Here is a 27,122-nt window from a genome sequence, read left to right on the forward strand (position 1 = left end):
ATGAACTGGATGGCTTAAAAAATAGAAATGTATTTTCTCACAGTTCTGGAGCCTAGAAGTCTAAAATCAAGGTGTTGGAAGAATTGGTTCCATCTGAGGACTGTGAGGGAAGGATCTATTCCAGGCCTTTCTTCTTGGCTTGTAGATGACCACTGTCTCCCTGTGTCTTCACATTATCTTTCCTGTTTCTAGGTCCAAGTTTCCCATTTTTATAAGGATACCAGTCATACTGTATTAGTTTCCACCCTAATGACCATACTTTAATTTGCTCACCTCTGTAAAGACCCTTTCTCCAAATAAGGGCATACTCTGACATACTGGGGGTTAGGACTTCAACACATAAGTTTTAAGAGAACACAATTCAACCCATAACAACACTTTTTTCTCTTAGAACTTCTAGTCTACTCTTTTCTGATATTCAGTATAGCTGTAAAGAAGTTTGAAACCAGCCTGACTTTCCCCCTTACACATAATTTACTTTCTCTTCCTGCCTGCCTAAAAAGTCTGTCTTAACTTGAAATCACTTCACCAGGATATGTCTTGGAATTTATCAGTCTTTATAATATTTTTCCTGGGACACAGTTTGCTCCTTTGATTCTCAGGCTAGTTTTTATTTCAGTTTCTTTTTTCCTGTTAGAACTTTGAAAAAAAAATTTTTTTATTCCAGTTGTGTTTCTTCTTCTTCAGGAACACCATTTATGCATATGTTAGATCTCTTTTTTGTTTTTCATATCCGTCATCTCTGAGGTAATTTATCATAGTAGTTTTTAATGTTGTTTTATATGCTTTTTCAAGACAATTATGACGGTATTTTTCATTGTGTTTAGTATACTTTTTATTATGACTAATGAAGATTTCATCTCTATTTTATTTTTATCTTTTTTATCCCAAACTCTGCCGCTTTGCTTACATCATTGCCTGTAAATGTTGTCTGTTGGCTTAAAATCTTTTTGGAGCTCTTTTTAGAGATCATGTTACTATAATTTCTTTAAGGTCAAAAGAATTATATTTATCTGAACTTTTCTACTATTTTCTGGAGTGATTTCTCATCTTTTTCTTTTTTCCCCCCTTTTTGCTTTTCCCTTGATGGAGTTGGAGAGGATGAGAAGAGTCTTAGGTTGCTTCCTTTTCCTTCATATCTTTACATGTCTTTAAATGATGCCAGCTATTTTTTGAAATACAGGGCAGGAGAAGCATGCTGTTGTCTTAAACAGCCTACCACCAAATCTGTTATGTCTCCTGCTGGAGATGCTCTTCCCTCAGTTTTTAGCATTCTGGAGATCATTTGGCTCCTGGCAAAGTCTCTTTTTTTGTAGATTTTCTGTATGGGGATGTAGTAATTGTTACTTCACTTTCCACTTGCACCCTGCTTCACCTCCAGCAATGTTCCTCAGCTATAATGCAAGGTAGTAGACCACAAAATAGTGAAAACCTAATTTCTCCTTCAATTCTGCCTCCCCTGCTATTAAGTAAAATTGGATCTCTGTGAAGATCTTTCCTCCTTCTGCCTTGGCCTGACACACCCCTACACTTGAGACTCTAAAGAATCTTTGAATAGGCCTTTCAGAACATTTACCTTCAGGGAAATTATAACCTTCCTCAGGCTTCAGAATTCGTCCTTATATTGGTCCAAATTGCATAGCATTTGGCAGACATTCTACATTGTAATTAAGGATCGTGGACACTTCCTCATTTACTTGATGATGGCATTTTAAAAATCTATCTTTTGTTCTTTTTGTTGTTTTCTGGTTTTCAAGGAGGGGGACAGTGAGGTAAGAATGCTTTTACATTAGGTTTTTAGCCATAATCTACTTTGGCACTGAACCATATTCTTAATTCCTGACATCAGGTAACTTATCAGGTTATATTTCACTATTTAGTGGAATCTAATAAGACTTTTCTGGAAATATTGCTTCTATTAGCTTATAACTTATACCATTAATTTTATGATATTTCCATACAAAATGATATAAGCATATTTTTGTTTTAATATTGTTTCTGGTAGAAGATATAAGTCTAATATATAAATTAATAAATAGGGTGGGGTGGTTTATATTTTAAGTGTTTTTTCCCTAAAATTAAAAAACACAGGGCTTGTTCTTCTGAGTTTGATAGTTAGATTCCCTAAAATATAAAAATGAATTAACATTATTTCTCACTTATTTCAATAGTTATTTCCCCCTTCACTCTTAGAATATAGTGCCTTCTACTTTGCAAAGTAAATACAAACTACTTTGTGGAAACCAACTCAGCTTCCAGTCCCCAACATACAAACTTACCTGACTCATAACCCATCCTTAGCTTCTTATATTTTTTTAGTAACCTTTCTCGTCCAAGGTTATTTGTGCCTCTTTGCTCTGGATACTATAACTTCCCTCTTCCTCAGGGACCTCATTCCACTATTATCCTTTTCTCATGTATTTTAAGACATTTTCTCTCCATTGGTTCATAGCTTCACCACTTACTAGTGTGTTTCTTTGAGTAATCACTTAACTCTTCACAGGGTTGGTTTTGTAATATCCACATTAATAACATAAAGACATCCGGAAAATCTATTTTGCAAGATTTATGCAAAGATTAGAGTTGTTGTATACAGAAAGTTCTTTGTATAGTGCCTAGCACATGGTAGGAGATAATTACTATCCTTTGACACACCCCACCAATGCCTTCTCTTCTACCTTTCAAAGCTAAGCTTGAAAAATTAGTGTACATTTAGTATTTCCACTGCCTCACTACCCATTCTCCCCTCACCTGCTGAAGTCTACTTAATTACCTTTCCACTGAAGCTGCCTTTGATAAAGTTCCTCAGTGATTCCCTAATTGCCAAATACTTTCCTTTCTTTTCAGTCTTTCTTGACCTGTCAGAGACATGGGACATACTCCTTGAAACTCTTCCTACCTTTGGTTTCCATGATACTGCTCTCTTCTGGCAATCCTTTTACCTCCTTTCATTTTCCTTTGTAAACTGATCTTTTCCTCCCCATGATTTTATATTCGATTCTCCGTTGTTTCACCCTACATACTCACTCTGATGTTATCATCCATACTCATCTCTCTAGCCCCAGCCTCACTTCTGAATTTTAGACCTGCACTACCCAGTACAACAATAGCCATTACCACATGAGGCTATTGAGCACTTGAAATGTGTGGCTGGTCTGAATTGAGATGTGTTGTAAGTACAAAATACACACCAAGTTTTAATGACATAGTATGAAAAATGAATGTAAAATTTATCACTAATTTTATATTGAATACACTTTAGTATATTTTTAATATATTGGTTTAAATAAAATATATTACTGGAAATTAATTTTACTTGTTTCTTTTTACTTTTCTAACATGGCTACTGGAAATTTTTCTTTCAGTTTTATTGAGATATAATTGACATACAGCACTGTGTAAGTTTAAGATGTACAGCATAATGATTTGATTCACATACATCATGAAATGATTATCACAAGTTTGGTGAACATCATCTCATATAGATAGAAAATTAAAGAAATAGGAAAAAATTTGTGTGTGATGAGAACTCTTAGGATTTACTCTCAACAACTTTCCTATATAACGTACAGCAGTGTTAATTATATTTATCATGTTGTACATTACAGCCCTAGTACTTATTTACCTATAACTGTAAGTTTGTACCTTTTGACTGTCTTGATTTTAATTAACATGTAATTCACATTATTTCTATTAGTGCTGCTTTAGAGCCACATCTACAATAGCTTTTGATTGACTGTATACCTCTACTAGAAGTCCTACAAATATCTCAACTTTTATGTGTTACAAAACTAACTTCTTCTCTTTAACCCCCTCACAATAACATAAACATCAAACTTGCTTTTCTTATATTCCATATTTCACTGAATGGTGCCACCATCTGCTGGAAAAGCCATAAATCTGCTTTTACATGATCTGTTCCCTGCCTGTTACTCTACTGCCTCATCTTTCAGCTGTCGTTCGGTGAATAATCTTCCTTCCAGCTGTACCAAACAACCTACACAGATCTCCCAAATGAGGTGTGTTCTTAGTTGCCTCTCTGCCTTTTCACATACTGTTCCCACCTTCTCTCCCTAATTCTTCAAATTCAAGCATAAGCTCCACTAGAAAACTTCCCCTGACCACCTTCCCAACTTTCTAAAGCTACATCAAGTAATTCTTTTCTTTTCTCCCATGCATCCCTATACATGTATCATAGGACTTAGGGTAATTTTGACTAGTCTGTCTCAGATAAGTCTATAAGTGAATTAAAGATAGAGAATGTGTTTCTCCATTGTGTAGCAAAATGCCTAGTAAATTGTAATGCTGAATAAATATTTTTAATTAATAAATGAAAAACAATATTTTTCCTTTGTTTTGTTATAGCCTTATTCTGATCATGGAGTTCAAGCAACATATCACCAGGTTTATGCTCCAAGTGCCATTGCTATGCCTGCACCTGTGATGCAGCCTGAACCAATTAAAGTAAGAAGTTTGTTTTGATTTTTTTCTGTTATTCTTCAGTCATATTTCAAGTTTTCCAAATTTCTCTTCTGAAAAGAAACAACTTTGGATATTTATGTCACATTTGCGATCAGAAGTACAGAATTAGTTAATTATTTCATGTGAAGGAAATACAATTCTAAACTAGCTATAATTTCTATTAATTAGTTTTGAACAACTTATAAACCACACATGGTCAAAACTTTTTATTTATTGTAGTAAAATATATATGACTTAAAATCTTCCATTTTTAAGTGTACAGCTAAGTGGTATTAATTACATCCACATTGCTATGCAACTGGCACCACTATCTAGTTCCAAACTTTTTCATCACCCCAAATAGAAACTCTGTACCCATTAAGCAATAACTTTATATTCTTCTCTCTGCAGTCCCTGGTAACTTCTAGTCTACTGTCTGTCTCAGTGAATTTGCCTAGATACTTCATATACTAAGATTTTATTATGCTAATGGCATGTAACATTTATGGGGAGATGAAAGCAGTTAATGATCTACTCTTCCAGTTTGGGACTTTTGTGCTCATGCACCTTAAATCAGATCCAGGCCAAGAGTGGTAATCTAGTTAGATCCACGTGTGTATTCAATATATAAATATATTAGGGAAATGTGACTACATCTCTAAGAACCCAAACTGATTAACTATTATGATGGTACTATGAATCTTGCTTGCAGTGTACTCTTTACAATAAAATGATGGAGGTTAGCGATTTCACACTCATATTTTTGCTTCTGACCCAGACCATATATTGGAACTCAATATCAGGACAGTCTACTTTAAGGAGCCTCCACAGTCTTTCGAATCTCCTCACCCTTTCACTGCATTTCTTCACTGCTCTTGCCACTGTACTGCAAACATAGACTAAAATCATAATTTTGACCTAATACCAAAGCCTAAAGTGTTAGTAAACGTTACTTATAGAGAGCTCATTCTAGTATCAAAATCTTCTAAAACAAACTTCTCCTAATGTTAATACTTTCTCCAGATACACTTCTCTAGAAATAGCTGAAAAAGCCATGCCATATTAGATAATCAATTGCAGATTATATATATATATTATACACACACATTATATATATATATATATATATATATATATATATATATATATATATATATATATATAAACACAAATGATTGAAGTTGTACTTCTAAATAATTCCAATAGAGGATAGAGTGGTAGTTGGATAGGAGAAATTTCCAAAGAATATTAATGTTAAACATCCTTGATTTAAAGTTTAATTCTTCTAGTTTAAGAGTATACACTTTTGTACATTTCCTTAAATCTGTGAGTAGTTAATTCAGAAATTGTACAGAGAAACTGGTATCTTATTCTTTATCATATAAAAATTATACATATGTTGAATATAAATCATAACAGTGGTGTGAAGAGACACATTTCTTTGTGCATATAAGCATAAAACTGGAATCAGAAATCTGCCTCTTGCATGCCTGGAGAAATGCTGCTAAGAGGAACTTTACCCTTTCTATCCTGATACAGATCTTTGCTCTGCTGTGCCACAGGCTAAAGGCTAACAAAACCACTGACTTGTTTCTATTTGTATTTAATCTGTCTTGTTAAGGCTTATAATAATTCTGGTTTTCACATGGGATACATCCTAGGGAAGATTTTGATCCTGACAGAGTTAAGATTTCAGGACTAGGGAAGAGTTTAAGAGCTATGAACTGTGGTTAACTACCTTACTCCAAAGCCCACGTCTCACACAACTGTAATTAGATTTCATCGAATCCGAGCTAGCATGGATTATACAACACACCATTATTTTATGTATCACTATGAAAGAAAAAAACCTTGCCATCAATTGTAAATGTATACTGATTCAGGGTTTTTGAAATATGAAAAGATATATATCTCAGAATCAATGAAGTTTGGCATGTTTTATTTTTATTCATTTATTTATATTTTTTGGCTGCGCTGTGCAGCATGTGGGAACTTAGTTCCCGGACCAGGGATCGAACCCATGCCCCCCTGCATTGGAAGCACAGAATCTTAACCACTGGACCACCAGGGAAGTCCCTGGCATGTTTTATTTTTAATTTAGATATGCAGGATTGTAGGAAGCTTGAGTTGAGGGGCAGAAAAAACCCCACAATTCCCCTTTTGTTAGAGATGGGGGGGGAAGAAAATTCAATTAAATAAACCTTCAAAATCAAAACTGGAACACAGGGCTTTTGTATAGAGTTTTATAGTTCCTATTTTATCTTTCAAGGTTGAATGTTCCATGTTTTGTTTTGTTTTTTCTTTTTGCGTTACACGGGCCTCTCACTGTTGTGGCCTCTTCCGTTGCGGAGCACAGGCTCCGGATGCGCAGGCTCAGCGGCCATGGCCCACGGGCCTAGCCGCTCCGCGGCATGTGGGATCCTCCTGGACCGGGGCACGAACCCGCGTCCCCCGCATCAGCAGGCGGACTCTCAACCACTGCGCCACCAGGGAAGCCCTGTTGCATATATTTTATACTCAAATATTTTTCTTTAGGTGATTTGATGGCACTCAATAGAAAATGGTGCCCCACTCAGCAACAGAAACTCCAAAACCAATTCCATAGTTTTCTAAAACTATACAATCTCATAGACATACTTTACTATACAAATTTTCCTGTGTGGAAAATTATCTACTTTTGTTTATAGTGCATTTGTATTATAATATAGAAATATTAATCCACAAATGTTACTAAATCAATAGGAGACGATTGTTTCCTAAAATTTATTAAAATAGACTAATATTAAAATATTGACATTTGAAACATTAACCTTTTTTCTTCCTATGCAAATTTTCCCTGGTGTACCAAAAACCTTGGTGACTTAAAATTATAGAAAAGTTGGGCTTCCCTGGTGGCACAGTGGTTGAGAGTCCGCCTGCCAATGCAGGGGACATGGGTTCGTGCCCCGGTCCGAGAAGATCCCACATGCCGTGGAGCGGCTGGGCCCGTGAGCTATGGCTGCTGAGCCTGCGCGTCCAGAGCCTGTGCTCCACAACGGGAGAGGCCACAACAGTGAGAGGCCCACATACCACAAAAAAAAAAAAAAAATCTTAGTCCTTTTAATTTTTTTCAGCTTTGTATTCTGAAATAATTTCAGATTTACAGAGAAGTCACAGAAATAATAGTTTCTATATATCCTTCACCCTCCTGTTCTTTGACTGGAGGGCACTGGTACAGGAAATGAACAATAATACAATTCTCTTAACTATATACCTTCTTCAGATTTCACTAGTTTTACCACTAATGTGATATCTGAAATAAATTACATGTGAAAGGGTTAGACATTATAGGCAAAAGATTTTAGAAAATAGATTTTTAAAAGACAGAGGTGAATAATAATAGAGAAAATGATAAAATCAGAAGATTAATTCAAGAAGTCAAATATTAATTCTGGAAAAAGACATAGAGAAAATGGTTTGGGGGAAATTAGGAAAAAATTAATACAAGAAAATTCCCTAGGAAGTTAATGACAGGAGTGTCTAGATTAAAAGGGCCCAGAGGGAGATCATAATGGTGGAGTAGGAGGGTGCAGGCAAAGCTCACCTCCCGCCATGAACACATCAAAAATATATCTACACGTGGAGCAATTCTCACTGAAAACAAACTGGAAGTCATCTGGCAGAAAGACTCTCATACAACCAAGGTTATAACAAAGATCCAAGATCCAGATGGAATTGGGTAGGAAGGGAAGAGAAATGATCAGGTCGGGAGGGAACAGGGAAGAGGAGAGGGATTACACAGGTTCAGAGGGATTACACAGGCTCACTCCCTGGGGAGTGAGAGGTTCAATCCACGTTTCAGGTATCCCCAGCCTGGGGGTCTGACACTGAGAGGACAAGTTGCCTTAGCAGGTTTGAAAACCAGAGGGACTGACAGCAGGGCTGTAAGAAACCTAGACTCCACTTGTGAAGATCACACACGTTACCGAAACAAGGCAGAGGAAGCAGATAGAAACTGCCTGGGACTCTGGCCAGTTTCCTGCCACCACCCCGGTGTGCACCCCGGCCTGAGACAAACACCAACTCCAGCCCCACTTGCTCTGCAGTACAGCTTCACACTGGCTCATAGGCTGCCATGACCAAGGGGAGTGCACAGTTCTGGGGGACAGAGCCAGCTCCAACACAGAAAAGCATCTGAATAGGGCAAGGGTGGCCATTTCTGGCACTAGTGGAGGCAGTGGATCGGGAGTGGTCCAGAACTCTCACCGGTGCTGGGACTGCCACAGCCCACACCCCGACCCACACTGGGCACTCCAGCCCCACCTACTCTGTGGTGCAGCTCCATTCCAGGCAAGGGCTACTGCAGCCGAGGGGAGTGCACAGTTGTGGGGAACAGAGCTGGCTCAGACCTGACACAGCATCTAAACAGGGCAAGGGCAGCCATTGCTGGTACCAGCAGAGTCAGCGGATTGGGAGCAGTCTGGAATGCAGACTGCTGCCAGGACCACCACAGCCTACACCCCAACCCATGCCAAAAGCCTGTTCCAGCCCCTCTTGTTCCAGCACTGCTCCCTTTTGGGGCAAGGGTGACAGTGCTGGGAGGAGGGAGAACACAATTAGAGGGAAGGGAGCCAGCTCTGACTTGACCTTCAGGACTTCTGCTCCAGGAACTTGGGACCTGATCCTTCCTTCAATAGTGTTGGCCACTGAGCAGCGGAGAATCCCTGCTCACACCTAGCTCACACCTAGCTCACACCTAGCTCTGGCTCTGGCTCTGTCCCCTCCATGTCCAGCCCCACCTCTTATCAAGGTGATAGCTGCCAGCATACCCTGGGGAAAGACGTAACTCATGATCACATCAGATCCAGCTTTCCCACCAAAGCCACTGGGCACGAACAGACTGTATAGGGACAGTCCCACATAAGGACACCCTTTCAAAACCAGAATAGGTAACTGATTGAGCTAATTTCATAGAAACGGAGAAATTTAAGCAGAATGAGAAGAGAGAGCAGTTTGTTTCAAATGAAAGAATAAGAGAAAAACCCTGAAAAAACAACTAATGAAACAGAATAAATAATTTACCAGTTAAAGAGTTCAAGTGTTAGTAATAAGAATGCTAACTGAATTAGGGAAAAGAATTGATTAACACAGTGACAATTTTAACAAAGAACTAAAAAATATGAAAAAGAATCAATCAGTACAGAAGAATATGATAACTGAAATGAAAAGAAACTAGAGGGAATTAACAGCAGACCAGGTGATGCATATGTGATCTGGAAGGTAGAATAATGGAAACCACCCAATCAGAACAGCAGAAAGAAAAACAAATTTAAAAAATGAGAACAGTTTAAGGGACCTCTAGGACAACATCAAGTGTGAAAACATTCACATTATAGGGAGAAGAGAGAGAGAAAGGGGTTGAAAATGTATTTCATGAAATTATGGCTGAAAACTTACCAAACCTAAAGAAGGAAAGAGATATCCAGCTACAGGAACCACAGAGGGTCCCAAACAAGATGAACCCAAACAGACCCACACCAAGACATATCATAAATAAAATGGCAAAATTTAAAGATAGAGGATTCTGAAGGCAGCAAGAGAAAAACAAAGAGTCAGTTCAAGGGAACCCCCATAAGGCTATCAGCTGATTTCTCTGCAGAAACTTTGCAGGCCAGAAGGGAGTGGCGTAATATATTCAAAGTCCTGAAAGGGAAAAACCTGCAACCTAGGACACCCTACCAAGCAAGATTATCATTTAGAATAAAAGGAGAAATACAGAATTTTTCAGACAAGCAAAAACTAAAAGAATTCAGCAATACTAAACCTACCCTAAAAGAAATGTTAAAGGGTCTTCTCTAAGTGAAAAAGAAAAAACTGTGTCAGTTTCTCCAATAAAGATGTTTAAAAAAAAAAAAAAGACCTGGCGCAGCCAAATAAATAAATAAATTTTTTAAAGGTAATATAATGCCTTATATGTGTATATTACATTGTATCTATATATGCAGTATATATTATATATTTATATATAATATTATATAATTGTTGAGAGTTTCTGTTTTTTCCCACATAAATAGCAATTTATATCACCACACTTTACTTTTCATCTTATTAACACATTTTCAATGGTAGTATATCCTAGCTCAATCAAATTCTCTAAAACAATTAGGGAATTACATTTTTAATCAAGTTCAGAATTTAGTTGCTGCTCTTAAGAAAACATATAGACCTGAATATTGTTGTCCTTGGTTTTCCTGAAATGTTAAAATCTAATCTAAGATTACCTTAAGAGAGTCAAACTGAATATTATATCATTTTATACTTGAAATGTTAATGATGATAGTATGCAAGATGAGGGTCTATATGTTATTAAGTACCTTTGCAGCAAAAAGTGTGATATACTGATTCTTGATGATATTATAGAATAATCGCCATGCCAATCATTTACATTTAATCTTTGAGTTCAAGGAAAAGAGATACTGAGATTCTGCATTGAGTTTTAAAGTTAATCTGCTCCAAAGATCCCCTCCTAAAGAGTCTGAAGCTATGTGTATTACAGTATAGCTTGTTTCCCTTATAATCTTATGTATTTTATTTTATATATTTAAAAACATGATTCTGAGAAGGGGTTCATAGGCCTCAGTAGACTGCCAAAGAAGTCCATGGCACAAATATACAAAAACAATTAACTATTTATGAAGACCTCTATTGTACCTATAATAAATATATAGAAAAGCAAACATTTTTTTAAAATAAAAAGTTAACCTTTGTGTTAGAGTCACTTTATTTCATTTGTAACATAAATTTTAACAGGAGGAATTTCTTTAGCTACATGTTCACCTAATTCTAAGAGAGGTTTTTAGTCTTCCATACTAGTTGAGGTTATTCAACTAGATAAACAATGACATAGGAAGTAGATTGATGAGGAATAATACCAATCAAATATTGCAAATACAGTTTACCACATTAAGTAAACACAACTTTCTACAACAAACATTATAACAAATGTAATTTTCTATTAAGAAAAACAATAATAGTCTCAACGTTAAAAAGTCAAGGCCTTAAGAAGTATTAAACTTTTTAATATTACAAGAAAGCTCTTTGTGCTTTTGTAAAGACTTTCTGACAGTAAAACATAGAATAACTGTTGTATAGATTTAACTTAAACACCGTGGTAACTAGAGCACTAATATTTATCACCTTTTTTGTTTGTTTATTTATTTATTTATGTATTTGGCTGCTCCGGGTCTTAGTTGCAGCACACAGGATCTTTTAGTTGAGGCAAGCGGTATCTTTTAGTTGCGACCTGCGGGATCTTTTAGTTGCAGCATGTGGGATCTAGTTCCCTGACGAGGGATTGAACCCGGGCCCCCTCCACTGGGTGTGTGGAGTCTTAGCCACTGGACCACCAGGGAAGTTCCAATACTTAAGTGCTTTAGGTACTTCTTATATACCTAAATATATAACCTAGTTAATCCCTGTTCTTTGTAGTCTCAAAAGCATTAGTATCAATAGTTTCTTAGTTTCTCTTAAGTTTCTATTAAACTTGTAATTTCTGATTTTGACTTTAATTAAGGTGAATCCAATATATTTGAGGGTAGTGATAATTTATTTCCACAATAAAGAGTAGATACACTCTTAAGGCACCTTATTAATGTTTTCTTTCAAAGATTTTCAGAAGTTCTCAGCCTGAAATTTTTTTTCCAGACTGAATAGTTTAAACCCCAGTGGTCAACAAACTTTCTGTAAAGGGTCCAATAGTAAATATTTTAAGCTCTTTAGGCCACATGGTCTCTAGCTCAACTATTCACTGCAATTGCAGCTTGAAAACAACCACAGATAAGACATAAACAATGACTGTGACCGTGTTCCAGTAAAACTTTATTTACAAAAACAGATGATAGGCCAGATTTAGCCTATAGACTATAGTTTTACAACCCTTGGGTTAACCCACTGTCAGGTTCATGTATCATCTTAAAGTGTAATGTGAAATGTAGTACAAATGCTTTGGTTATATTTCCATTTTTTTTATTACCTATAGTTGTGCCAGTCTTTGCTGTACAGCAAAGTGACTCAGTTATACACATATATACATTCTTTTTTATATTATATAAAATATATAATATATTATATATTTTATATATTTCCGTTTTTAATTATTTTTGATCTGTGTTTAACCTAACATGGATTATTTGACCCTTAGCCTCTAGACTGCTTTAATTTCACATTGTCTATAAGTTCTTACCAGTCAGAATACTTAGTCAATGTGGGGGAAATGTGAATAAGGATAATTTGAGATATTTGGGGGTTTTAGGGGGGGTTGTTTTTCTGTTTTTCTGTTTTAGGGGGGTTTTTGGCCACACTGCTTGCAGGATCTCAGTTCCCCGACCAGGAATTTAACCTGGGTCACAGCAGTGAAAGCCCGAAATCCTAACCACTAGGCCACCAGGGAACTCGAGGTATTTGTTAATTACTGTGTAAGGATAGGTACTAATTGACACAGTATTCTGAGTAAATTTTGTACTTCATTTAGAGGGGGAACTCTGCCTCATTGTGTGGCACAATCCAATTATGTATTCCCATTCTTAGTTTTAGCACTCATTTCCCTTGCATTCTGAGTCTGTCATTCCCTCTATTTGAACATTTTTCCTCCTTTTACCCAATCTATTTTCTTTCCTCTTAGCACCCATACTACTTGGATGAACATCTTACTTTCACAACTGAACTCATCAAACCTTAATACCTTACAGAATTGATTCCTGAATTTTTTTTGGATAACTTCTTTCCCCACTTTGACACAGGATAATAAGCAATAGGATTTTGTATTCCACACTTCACTAAAAATATTTTAAATTTATCTGTTTTGGAAAGGCATGAAGGAGGAGTATAGGGGTATCTTTTTCACTCATATGAAATTACTATTCTTTCAGTACTGAGATCTACTCAAAGCACTTATCTAAGATTTATTGCCAAGATTTGATGATTATTAGCCAAACCGCAAGGGTCTTGTCCTAGTGCTTGTCCTCTTAGATTCTCTTTAATGCAATACTGTCAACTAACCTGTGCTCAAATTTTATTCATTCTTATATGTGACTCTCTTTCCTTGCACTCTATTTGATCTTTCAGTATCTCTTTCAAAAAATATTTTTTTTCCTTTTTTACCAGCTAATCATGGCATGATTCTCTTTGTCCTCTAAATTGTCTTCTCAGGGAGTTTTCCAGTTTTCTTCTGAATTTTAGTAGTGTTTAATAGTGATTCTGACCCTAGTGTTTTGATTCTGTTCCTATTTTAACTCTAAAACAACAACACCTGGATGGATGGTCACTACCTCCTCAAACTGAAAATCATGAATACACAATTTTGTACATTTTATTTTCAGAATCCTCACCTCTTTTATTTTAGTTTGCCCATCTCCCTTATCCCCTGAAATCAAAACAATACCAGTGACTTTTTCTGACTTCTTTAAGCCACATGGTCTATTTATACTGTTTTGTGTCCTTTTTCAGACCACTAACTTGCTAAAAATAATATATTCATTTCTCTTTCCACTAAGCTCTATTATGGACTAATCAGATTACTGTATATTTATTTCTTCAAGACTTCTCTGTCTTCAGTTTCTATCCTTTAGTCATGCATAAAATCTGAATTTAGTTTTTTAATCTGTAGTTTCTTTTCCTCTTATCATTCTCCTCAACTCTTATCCACATACTTCCTTGCCAAATTCCTTGCCATTGCATATTCTTCCTTCAATATTCCCATAATTATCAACCTAAATTATTCATATACAACTGTTTTTATATTTTATTTCTTTGAGCTGTAATGAAGTTAGCTCCTGTCCTCTCTAGGCTTATTGAGCTTCAGTCAAGCAATTCCACATACAGAGAACAGTTTAACTTCGCTTCTCTTATTTTTTTCTGAGAGAACCAGGGCATATTGCAAGTAAGCTATGAGTAGTTGATTAGGCATGAATAGCTGTATATTACCACAGTATCTTTCATTCATTTACCAAATATTTGTCAAGCATCTACCAGGTGCTAGCCAGTACTCAAGACACTGAGAATACAGCAGTGAATTATATTAAGTGGTATTGGACAGTATTGAACAGGCCAGAGAAATCCTGGCCTGTCTATAGAGTTTAGCAAACCAGACAAGTTTGAACCCCTAGAGTCATGCTGTTCCCAAAACATGGTAACCACTAGCCACATGAGGCTAATTTCAATTTTAAATTAATTAAAATTAAATGAAATTTAAAATTCTGTTCCTCAATTGCAACTAGCCACATTTCTTTTGTTTTCAATTGAGGTATAGTTAATTTACAGTATTGTTTTAGTTTCAGGTATACAGCATACTGATTCAGTACTTTTGCAGATAATATTGCATTATAGGTTATTACAAGATAATGGGTATAACTCCCTGTGCTGTATAATAAATCCTTGTTGCTATTTTATATATAGTAGTTTGTTAATTCCATACCCCCAATTTGTCCCTTCCCCCTTCCCTCACCCCTTTGGTAACCACAAATTTGATTTCTATGTCTGTGAGTCTGTTTCTGTTTTTTATATACATTCATTTGTATTTTTTTTAGATTCCACATATAAGAGCTATTATATTGTATTTGTCTTTTTGTCAGACTCACTTCACTAAGCATAATATTCACTAGGTCCATCCATGTTGCTGCAACTGGCAATATTTCATTCTTTTTTATGGCTGAGTAATACTCCATTGTGTGTGTGTGTATAATGTGATATATATATATATATATATATATATATATATATATATATATATATATATATATCACATCTTCTTAATCCAATTGTCTATTGATGGGCATTTAGATTGTTGTTTGGCTATTGTAAACAGTGATGCTATGAACATTAGGGTGCATGTATCTTTCATATTAGTGTTTTTTTTTTCTGGATATATACCCAGTAGTGGAATTGCTGGATCATATAGTACTGCTATTTTTAGTTTTTTAAGGAACCTCCATACTGTTTTCCATAGTGGTTGCACCAATTACATTCCCACCAACAGTGCAAGAGGGTTCCCTTTTCTCCACATCCTCGCCAACATCTGTTATTTGTAGACTTGATAAAGGCCATTCTGACAGGTGTGAGGTGATACCTCACTGTGTTTTGTTTTGTTTTTTTCTAATGAGAAAGTATTTGATTTTTTTTAATTTATTTTATTTACTTATTTTTTGGCTGCATTGGGTCATTGCTGCGCACAGGCTTTCTCCAGTTGTGGTGAGCGGGGGCTACTCTTCCTTGCAGTGTGCAGGTTTCTCATTGCAGCGGTTTCTCTTGTTGCGGAGCATGGCCTCTAGGCACACAGGCTTCAGTAGTTGCAACATGTGGGCTCAGCAGTTGTGGCTTGTGGGCAGTAGAGCGCAGGCTCAGTAGTTGTGGCACATGGGTTTAGTTGCTCTGCAGCATGTGGGATCTTCCCCAACCAGGGCTCGAACCCGTGTCCCCTGCATTGGCAGGCAGATTCTTGAAATTCTCTTTTTTTTTTTTTTAAATTTTTTGCCTTATAACAAATTTAATCAGTTATACATATACATATGTTTCCATATCCCCTCCCTTTTGCGTCTCCCTCCCACCCTCCCTATCCCACCCTTCCAGGCGGTCACAAAGCACCGAACTGATCTCCCTGTGCTATGCGGCCGCTTCCCACCAGCTATCTACCTTACGCTTGGTAGTGTATATATGTCCATGCCGCTCCCTCACTTTGTCACAGCTTACCCTTCCCCCTCCCCACATCCTCAAGTCCATTCTCTAGTAGGTCTGTGTCTTTATTCCTGTCTTACCCCTATGTTCTTCATGACATTTTTTTTTCTTAAATTCCATATATATGTGTTAGCATACAGTATTTGTCTTTCTCTTTCTGACTTACTTCACTCTGTATGACAGACTCTAGGTCTATCCACCTCATTACAAATAGCTCAATTTCATTTCTTTTTATGGCTGAGTAATATTCCATTGTATATATGTGCCACATCTTCTTTATCCATTCATCCGATGATGGACACTTAGGTTGTTTCCATCTCCGGGCTATTGTAAATAGGGCTGCTATGAACATTTTGGTACATGTCTCTTTTTGAATTATGGTTCTCTCGGGATATATGCCCAGTAGTGGGATTGCTGGGTCATATGGTAGTTCTATTTGTAGTTTTTTAAGGAACCTCCATACCGTTCTCCATAGCGGCTGTACCAATTCACATTCCCACCAGCAGTGCAAGAGTGTTCCCTTTTTTCCACACCCTCTCCAGCATTTATTGTTTCTAGATTTTTTGATGATGGCCATTCTGACTGGTGTGAGATGATATCTCATTGTAGTTTTGATTTGCATTTCTCTAATGAGTAAAGATGTTGAGCATCCTTTCATGTGTTTGTTGGCAGTCTGTATATCTTCTGTGGAGAAATGTCTATTTAGGTCTTCTGCCCATTTTTGGATTGGGTTGTTTGTTTTTTTGTTATTGAGCTGCATGAGCTGCTTATAAATTTTGGAGATTAATCCTTTGTCAGTTGCTTCATTTGCAAATATTTTCTCCCATTCTGAGGGTTGTCTTTTGGTCTTGTTTATGGTTTCCTTTGCTGTGCAAAAGCTTTGAAGTTTCATTAGGTCCCATGTGTTTATTTTTGTCTTTATTTCCATTTCTCTAGGAGGTGGGTCAAAAAGGATCTTGCTGTGATTTATGTCATAGAGTGTTCTGCCTATGTTTTCCTCTAAGAGTTTGATAGTGTCTGGCCTTACATTTAGGTCTTTAATCCATTTTGAGCTTATTTTTGTGTATGGTGTTAGGGAGTGATCTAATCTCATACTTTTACATGTCCTTGTCCAGTTTTCCCAGCACCACTTATTGAAGAGACTGTCCTTTCTCCACTGTACATTCCTGCCTCCTTTATCAAAGATAAGGTGACCATATGTCCGTGGGTTTATCTCTGGGCTTTCTATCCTGTTCCATTGATCTGGCAGGCAGATTCTTAACCACTGCATCACCAGGGAAGTCCCTCATTGTGGTTTTGATTTGCATTTCTCTAATAATTAATAATGCTGAGCATCTTTTCATGTGCCTATTAGCCATCTGTACGACTTCTTTGGAAATATGTCTGTTCGAGTCTTCTGCCCATTTTTTGATTAGATTTTCTTTTTTATATTGAGTTGGATGAGCTATTTTGGATATTAACCCCTTATCTGTCACATTGTTTATAAATATTTTTTCCCATCCTGTAGGTTGTCTTTTCATTTTGTTTATGGTTTCCTTTGCTGTGCAGAAGCCTTTCAGTTTAATTAAGTCCCATTTGTTTATTTTTGCTTTTATTTCTTTTGCCTTGGAAGACTGATCCAAGAAAATATTGCTACAATTTATGTCAAAGAGTGTTTCACCTCTGTTCTCTTACAGGAGTTTTATGGTTTCATGACTTACATTTAGATCTTTAAACCATTTTGAGTTTATTTTTGTATATGATATGAGAGAATATTCTAATCTCATTGTTTTACATGTGGCTGTCCAGTTTTCCCAGTGCCACTTGTTGAAGCCACATTTCAAGTGCTAAATAGCCCCATGTGGCTACTGACTACCATATTTGACAATGTAGATATAGAACGTTTCCATCAACATAGAAATTTCTGTCAGATAGTACTTCTCTAAAGAAATTGGACTAAGGAAAATTTTGAGCCTATGCAAAATGTAAAAATATGTCATAGGACAACTTGGTTCCCCAAATTAGGAATGCACCTATGCTCAAAGTGCCAAAAAGGTGGTAGGAACTAGGTTGTTTCTTTGGCCCAAACTAGTATTAGCACAAAAAAATTCTCAGGATAACACAGATATATGGAATTACTCTATATTCTATACATAGGTACCTAAGTGCCTGTTCTACCAATGCCAGCTTGAAGAGTACTTTTGGGGTTTTAGACAACTTTCTAAATAGCCTTCTGCCAATCTCCACTCCCTTTTTTAGAAACATGTTTTTAAAACTCACCTAATAATGTTTTCAAATTAGAAGGAATGTTGTAACTCACTTGTTTCTCTGTTGACCTATTTCTCATTTTTATATATGAAACATTTATACTGTAACACTAGACTAAAGATTGTGTAAAATAGATTGTAAGCTCTCAGAGAGCAGAGAGCAAGCCTTTCCTGAGTTCTGGACTCCTCCTAATCTCTACCCTCTCACTTCTTAACACTCTAATATAATTAGTACCACATGTCCTGCAAGTATTTAGTAAATGTTCGTGGATGTCCTACACTCATCTATTCTAACTTATTCTTTTTTTTCCCATTCAGGTTTTCTGATCTATATTTTCTTTCTCTTTACTTAACAGACAGTGTGGAACATTCATTACTAAGACAACTGGGCAGCTCTAGTCTAGCTCAACTGATTTCTTGTCCTATGATCCTTGTGTGGCCGAGATCCAGCTTCAACGAACCGGCTAGAAGCTGCCCATTGTGAAACTTAGGGTTAGTTAATACCTCACCATACTTATTTATTCCACTATAAGCTGTCTAAATTTGATGAAATTTGCTTTTTCAGTTGTTCTAAAAAATTATTTAGGTGGATGTGGCATGTTGGTTTTTTAATGTGTTAATCTAACTGTAGTGACATTTTCTACAACATGTTTTATCCATTCCATAAATAATAACCACATTGGGAATAGTGAGGTGTCTTTCATTTTCTCTGCTTTGTGTTATTTCTTTTCCTCTCAATCTTTTAGAAGTTATGTTTCATATTCTTTGATATTTATTTTAATATTTAGGATGAGTCATTTCTAATCCTAATAGAATTTTAGTACTTTCATGCCTTTTATCATATATTTAATCTTAATGAATCAGTTCTACTACTTTGCAATTCTGTCATTTTTTGTCTATTTTTTTAATTTGTTACTGCTACTCCTTATTTAATTTTGCTTCTACCATGGTTTTCAGAATTTGAATAGTACTTATACTCCTTTTTAAATAACATTTCCAAACATTGGAAATACCATCAACATGATCAGTATTCTTGCCTTTTCATGTGATTAATTTGACTATAGTAAATTTTTTCTCCAATATTTGAGATAATGCTCCAGCCTTCCTATAACATAAGCCATTTGGTACCAAATTTTATATAATATGGATCACCTAGTAGAGGTGTTTTGATAAAAGAAGGCTCACCTCTGACATGATCTCATAACATTGACTGATATTTTACTATATTTTGGTGTTCTTTTAATGTTTTAATCTTTTGACCTTTCCTTATGTTTTACCAATATATTCAGTTATATATGTTATCAGTTCTTAAAAGGACAATTAATTATTTCCATAAAAAGCAAAACTATTTCTTACACCAAAGAAAAACTTTAAATTCTGATTCTAAAGCCAATTCTTATTATAAAATTGGAAAATAGGTGGGGAGGAGAAGCCGTTGTTCAAAAGTTACAGAACAACTCATAAGTGTTTTTATCAATAAAATTTATTTGTAGTATGAAAAAAGCCTTCTTCAATCCATTTGCAGTTCTTTCACTGACCTCCTAATTTTAGGCGAGAAGGGGAAAAGCCATAAATATTGGCATTACCCTAATAAATCTCTTTCCTTTCTTTTTCCGTCCCCAAATATATTCCATGCTCAGCAGCAGAAATAATAAGACTTGGACCCCAAAGTTTTTCCTCGTGAGTCAAACAGGGAGTTTCTTTTGAAACCGTAGTGAATGTGCTTGCCAGTCAAATGGTTTCATGAGAACAGCAGGACCATATGAAATATATACTAGCATATGAGGATTCCATGTACATTAATTACTCTCAGTTTTTAGAAATGTAAAAAGACTAAAGTCCCACAATGAAATTTCAAGTTTTTTGTTCTGTAAATAAAAATTATTAACTACCAGTGTTAGAGATCTTCTTTTAATAGTACTATCCTTGAGAACAAAAAAAATTAATGTTTTGATTTTTAAAATGTTAAACATGATGCTAAACAAATCCTGGACTGTTAATAAAAATTAATGATGTATTATTGGATAAGGAATTTTGATAATTATGCATACCCAGGTGTGTTTTTCCACAGAGCTATATAGATTATATGTATGCACACATCTAATATATATACATAATATGCATACACACATACATATTTTATATATATACATGCATATATAATTCATACATATAGACTTTCTTAGAATTTAGCTTTATTTTGAGAAGCTAATCAAAACTGTGGAATTTATTGAAACCTAAATATATGGAGGATATCATCAACCTTCTTTATAGCCTAGCTTGATAGCCTAAACATGTTTTTCTAAAAACAGATTAGGAGGATGAAAATTCTCCCGACATATACTAAATAAAGCTCATTTTATTTTTTTCCTTTCTGTAGGTTTTTTGTTCTTTTTTGTCTTTTGGGGGGTTTTTTGCCGGTGCCATGCATCTTGCGGGATCTTACTTCCCCTACTAGGGATCGAACCTGAGCCACAACAGTGAAAGCTCTGAGTCCTAATTCCCTGGCAGAATTCCCTGTAGTATATCTCCTATAGGTAAATTTGAAACGAAGTTTTTACTTACTTAGTACCCATTTTGAGAAGCCAATCTTAAGACAGCTGCAGTTCACTCTGTTTTAGAATGAAATGGGTAATACATTATTAGTCCCTGTACCAGAATCACAAGGTAATAAATTTGCAACCTATTTTCCTAAAACCTCTAATACAATCAGAGATAGAAAGATGGTAGCATGTCAAAAGATAAAGCATCTTGGAAAATTAAGACTTTAACTTCCTCTCAACTGAGTTATCAGGATAGCTTAGAAAAAGATGTATGATTTACTTTATAACATTGCTTTATAAATTTCTGCCAATAATGGCAGTACATTATTTTCAAACACGTTTATACATGATAACTCCCATACGTTAGGAGTGTGTTTCCTGGATTTATGCTATATTTAACTATAAAATAATGAATTGGGGTCACACAAAAATTCTTTGTATTTTTTCCAGAAGTAGTGCTTCGATAGTATTAAAATATAGAATCAAAGGACTAGAAAAAATTTTAGGAGGGCATCCAATACAACTTTGATATCATGCTTCAACATGCCCTATTGTTATAATAGTAAATTGCTGGACCCTGAACCTATACTTCGACTAAAATGTACTCTGAAATCCCTATAGACTTCAGGGAGAAAGAGCCAAATTATACACAAAGGATGGATATAATATTCATCTTTGGTACTGTTTCTTTCAACCCTATTCAGTGTTTTCATTCCTGTATATAAATTCCTAAAACTAGGCTATCAGCTTCTGTACTTGCATGTTGAGTACTACTCTCTGATTAACAGCTAAAGTTATTGCTGTTGTTGGACCTGCTATGTGTGTTTCTGTCTCTCTGCTTTTATGTATTGCATAAATTTGCTAATATTTTCTGCATCCTCCTGGTTCCTCTCAGAAATCAAGTACCATTCAAGATCATTTACTTTAACATTGTCATTATTTCTCCTTTCCATGTGACATAATCCTTCTTCAGTTTTCTATATACAAGATTCATGTTTATCTGATGTTACCTGCTTTCTGACCTGTCAGGATCCACAGATATAAAATAGAAGGTGTAGATTTCAAACTAGTGAAATAACAGATTAAGGATTTCCCATTTTATCATTCTTTTTAGGCATGGTGCTTAAAATAGTATCAACTAATATAATGACAAGCCTGAATCTATCAAAGTAAAGATACATAGTAACAGTATGAATAGTCATTAAGACATTTTACTTAGGCTAGTGAGTGATACCATATTGACATCTGACTTATTTTTAAAACATGTAATTTTAAAATTTTCCATTTACTGATTTGTCAGTTTTCCTCATTTGGTATGTATTTATTAGTTAAAAGAAGCCAATACTTGATTATTTACTCATATTTTGGTACATAATTTTCTTTGTGAAGCTAGTATGTTAACCTCAGTTTTGCATTTCTGTTAAGGTGTGTACCCATGAGTAATGGTCATTCAGTATTTCTCTAAAGGTGATGTAAGTCATAAATATCTTTGTGTACTTTCTCCCCTTTGGAAAGAAGGGGTGTAAGAAGCTACCTCTCTATACACAGGGACTAAAGTCCTTCTCTTCCTCCCCTGCTAAGAGTCTTTTCCTCAATTCAGCCGTCTTATTTGTTGGTTTTTGTTCCTCACCAGAGAAAACTGGGGGGACCCTAGATCCTCACACTCCTTTGGGATGTATGTACCTACAAGATTCCAGTATGCTCTTAGGCTTAACGAGAGAATTTCTAAAAAGAGGTTTTTTTATTAGACTCTAACTTTTTTCTTCATTTTTTCTTTGTGGAATAGAGAGGGTAAAATACATCTCTGCGAGTTTTTCTTTCCTGGGGAAAATAACACTTTTCAGGAAATGGTAGTTCCTTTGTGTTATTTTGTTATTTAAAGTGAGTCAAGTATAAAGGCTTCAAAGTAAGTGTCTCAAAGTTCTTAGCATTTATTTTCCTCCCATTACTTATCATCAACAGGTTTTGTTGCATTCTCTCTAGATCTTTGTCTTTAATAGGTTTCAGTACTTTTTTGCAGTTTTCCCTTTAGAAAATTACAAGTGAAAAATCAAACTACAATTAACCCTTAAACAACACGGGGATTAGGGACACCAACACACACACACACACACACACACACACACACACACACACCCTGAGTATAACGCATAATTGGCCCTCCATATCCACCATTCTGTATCCGTGGTTCCTCCCTGGTTCCTTATCTGTAAATTCAACCAATGGTGGATTAGTACTGTAGTTATTTATTGAAAAAAATCCACCTATCAGTAGACCCTCACAGTTCAAACCTGTGTGTCGTTCAAAAGTCAACTATATATTCTTCCTGTCCCTTGAATTCCCTAAGCCTACCAGTTGTACTCTTTCAATCTGGAAACAATTCACTGTCTATTCACCTGAATATCTCTTTTCCAACTTGTTTGCCAAGTACCATATCCTTGATGTTTGAATTAATTTAAAAAAAAAAAAAAAACTGTGCTGGCCATGAGAAAGACCTCCCCGTCCATCTGGCTTTCCCCCTTCTGGCTCTTAGCATTCTGAGTACCTCTATTTTCTATTTTGGATAGAATTTCTCCAAATTTTTAGGGACCCTGAGTCTTTTCTTATCCACCAAATTCAATTAATTTTCTTTTTTTTTCTTTCAGACAAACATTTTTTTTTATTGCATGCTCTCCTGTCTTTTTATGGCTGCGTTGGGTCTTCATTGCTACATGTAGGCTTTCTCTAGTTGCAGCGAACGGGGGCTACTCTTCGTTGCGGTGCACAGGCTTCTCATTGTGGTGGCTCCTCTTGTTGCGGAGCACAGGCTCTAGGCATGTGGGCTTCAGTAGTTGTGGCTCACAGGCTCTAGAGCACAGGCTTAGTAGTTGTGGTGCATAGGCTTAGTTGCTCCGCAGCATGTGGGATCTTCCCGGACCAGGGCTCGAACCCGTGTCCCCTGCGTTGGCAGGTGGATTATTAACCACTGCACCACCAGGGAAGCCCCCAATTAATTTTCATTGACTGAAAATGATAGAGCTTAAGTATATTTACTATGTAGCCATTATATGTACACTGTCACCTCTGCTTTCATTTTCAAATATGGCTCTAAACTGAAAGAAAAGAAAGCAATCAAGCATACTTAATTTTGGAAGAGTTTTGCCAAATTCCAACCATATTACTGATGATATTTAAATTCACAATATAGTCCCAGAAAAGATGTCAATATTGGGCTAAGTATGTAATCTAATAATACTAACCTGAATTATAGATTTGGGGAATAAAAGAAAGGGAGAAAAAGGGACCTTTCCCCTCCTTGACTTCCCTAAGAATAAAGAGAATGTTAGTTAACGCAAACACTCAATCCAATTTAGTAGAATTTCCAACAGTATAATGTAACATGAAAAAATTCAGGCAATATGGGAACGATGTTTTGGCTTAAGGAATCCAGCTTACAGGTAGCTAATTCATACTTAAGAGAGTGTCATTCTTGGTTTTCACAGCTTCTTTCCTTCTTCCATTTCTGAACCCCTTGGTAGTCTTTTTTTCTTCTTTTTTTTGGCTGCGTTGGGTCTTCATGTCTGTGCTCGGGCTTTCTCTAGTTGCAGCGAGGGTGGCTACTCTTCACTGTGGTGCACGAGCTTCTCATTGTGGTGGCTTCTCCTATTTCGGAGCATGGGCTCTAGACACACAAGCTTCAGTAGTTGTGGCACACAGGCTCAGTAGTTGTGGCTCACAAGCTCTAGAGCACAGGTTCAGTAGTTGTGGCACACGGGCTTAGTTGCTCCACGGCATGTGGGATCTTCCCGGACCAGGGCTCAAACCCGTGTCCCCTGCATTGACAGGCAGATTCTTAACCACTGCACAACCAGGGAAGCCCCCCACTGGTACTTTTTTTTTTTTTTTTTTTTTTTTTAGCTGCATTGGGTTTTCATTGCTGCATGCGGGCTTTCTCTGGTTGCAGCGAGCAGGGGCTACTCTTCGTTCTGTTGCACAGGCTTCTCATTGCAGTGGCTTCCCTTGTTCCGGAGCACGATCTCTAGGCACGCAGGCTTGAGTAGTTGTGGGACCTAGGCTTAGTTGCTCTGTGACATGTGGGATCTTCCCGGACCAGGGCTCAAACCCGTGTCCCCTGCATTGGCAGGCGGATTCTTAACCACTGTGCCTCCAGGGAAGCACCCCCCATTGGTACTCTTAAGGCTCCATATTGTTCACAATGCTTCCTAATAATAACAGAGAGAGAACTTTGGCAGTATGAAAAAAAAAGAGAACCAGGATAGCTTTTGCTTGAATGTGGAATGTTTTATCCTTTTCCTTCTTTTGCTTTATGTATTATAAACATTATAAAAGGAAACTTTAAAAGATGATGATCAGGCACAGTGATGTTTGTGTCTAATTCCTAAAGATCAGATGAAATTAGAAAGGATGATAGTTGACCAGAGGGCAAACAGCAGAAGCAAGAAGAACTACAATCCTGCAGCCTGTGGAACAAAAACCACATTCACAGAAAGACAGACAAGATGAAAAGGCAGAGGGCTATGTACCAGATGGAGGAACAAGATAAAACACCAGAAAAACAACTAAAGAAAATGGAGATAGGCAATCTTCCAGAAAAAGAATTCAGAATAATGATAGTGAAGATGATCCAGGACCTCGGAAAAAGAATGGAGGCAAAGATCGAGAAGATGCAAGAAATGTTTCACAAAGATCTACAAGAATTAAAGAACAAACAAACAGAGATGAACAATACAATAACTGAAATAAAAAATACACTAGAAGGAATCAATAGCAGAATAACTGAGGCAGAAAAACGGATAAGCGACCTGGAAGACAGAATGGTGGAATTCACTGCTGTGGAACAGAATAAAGAAAAAAAGAATGAAAAGAAATTAACACAGCCTAAGAGACCTCTGGGACAACATTAAATGCAACAACATTCGCATTATAGGGGTCCCAGAAGGAGAAGAAAGAAAGGACCCAAGAAAATATGTGAAGAGATTATAGTCGAAAACTTCCCTAACATGGGAAAGGAAATAGCCCCCAAGTCCAGGAAGCACAGAGAGTCCCATACAGGATAAACCCAAAGAGTAACACGCCAAGACACATAGTAATCAAATTGGCAAAAATTAAAGACAAAGAAAAATTATTGAAAACAGCAAGGGAAAAATGACAAATAACATACAAGGGAACTTCCATAAGGTTAACAGCTGATTTCTCAGCAGAAACGCTATAAGCCAGAAGGGAGTGGCATGATATATTTAAAGTGATGAAAGGGAAGAACCTAAAACCAAGATTACTCTACCAGGCAAGGATCTCATTCAGATTCAGTGGAGAAATCAAAAGCTTTACAGACAAGCAAAAGCAAAGAGAATTCAGCACCACCAAACCAGCTCTACAACAAATGCTAAAGGAACTTCTCTAAGTGGGAAACACAGGAGAAGGAAAGGACCTACAAAAACAAACCCAAAACAATTAAGAAAATGGTAATAGGAACATACATATCGGTAATTACCTTAAACGTGAATGGATTAAATGATCCAACCTAAAGACACAGGCTTGCTGAATGGATACAAAAACAAGACCCAGGCTTCCCTGGTGGCGCAGTGGTTGAGAGTCCGCCTGCCAATGCAGGGGACATGGGTTCATGCCCCGGTCCAGTGAGATCCCGCATGCCGCAGAGCGGCTGGGCCCGTGAGCCATGGCCGCTGAGCCTGCGCGTCCAGAGCCTGTGCTCTACAATGGGAGAGGCCACAACAGTGAGAGGCCCGCATACCACAAAAAAAAAAAAAAAAAACAAGACCCATATATATGCTGTCTACAAGAGACCCACTTCAGACCTAGGGACACATACAGACTGAAAGTGAGGGGAAAAAGATATTCCATGCAAATTGAAATCAAAAGAAAGCTGGAGTAGCAATACTCATATCAGACAATATAGACTTTAAACTAAAGAAGGTTACAAGAGACAAGGAAGGACACTACATAATGACCAAGGGATCAATCCAAGAAGAAGACATAACAATTATAAATATATATGCACCCAACATAGGAGCACCTCAATACATAAGGCAACTGCTAACAGCTCTAAAAGGGAAAATCGACAGTAACAAAATAATAGTGGGGGACTTTAACACCTCACTTACACCAATGGACAGATCATCCAAACAGAAAATTAAGGAAACACAAA

General features: G+C 36.5%; 1 protein-coding gene across 1 annotated transcript in view; it reads left to right on the forward strand.

Moving 5' to 3' along the window:
* BOLL (boule homolog, RNA binding protein) overlaps positions 1-27,122 on the forward strand; it is a gene marked incomplete at both ends in the record, with an annotated part of 62,251 nt that overhangs the window by 26,765 nt on the left and 8,364 nt on the right. The window contains one exon of the mRNA XM_082630935.1: positions 4,366-4,464. Coding sequence (XP_082487061.1) covers positions 4,366-4,464 — 99 coding nt within the window. The remainder of the gene's footprint in view (positions 1-4,365; positions 4,465-27,122) is intronic.

Source organism: Mesoplodon mirus (genome assembly GCF_964341445.2).
Source record: "Mesoplodon mirus genome assembly, chromosome: 8".
NCBI classification, from domain to species: Eukaryota; Metazoa; Chordata; class Mammalia; order Artiodactyla; family Ziphiidae; genus Mesoplodon; species Mesoplodon mirus.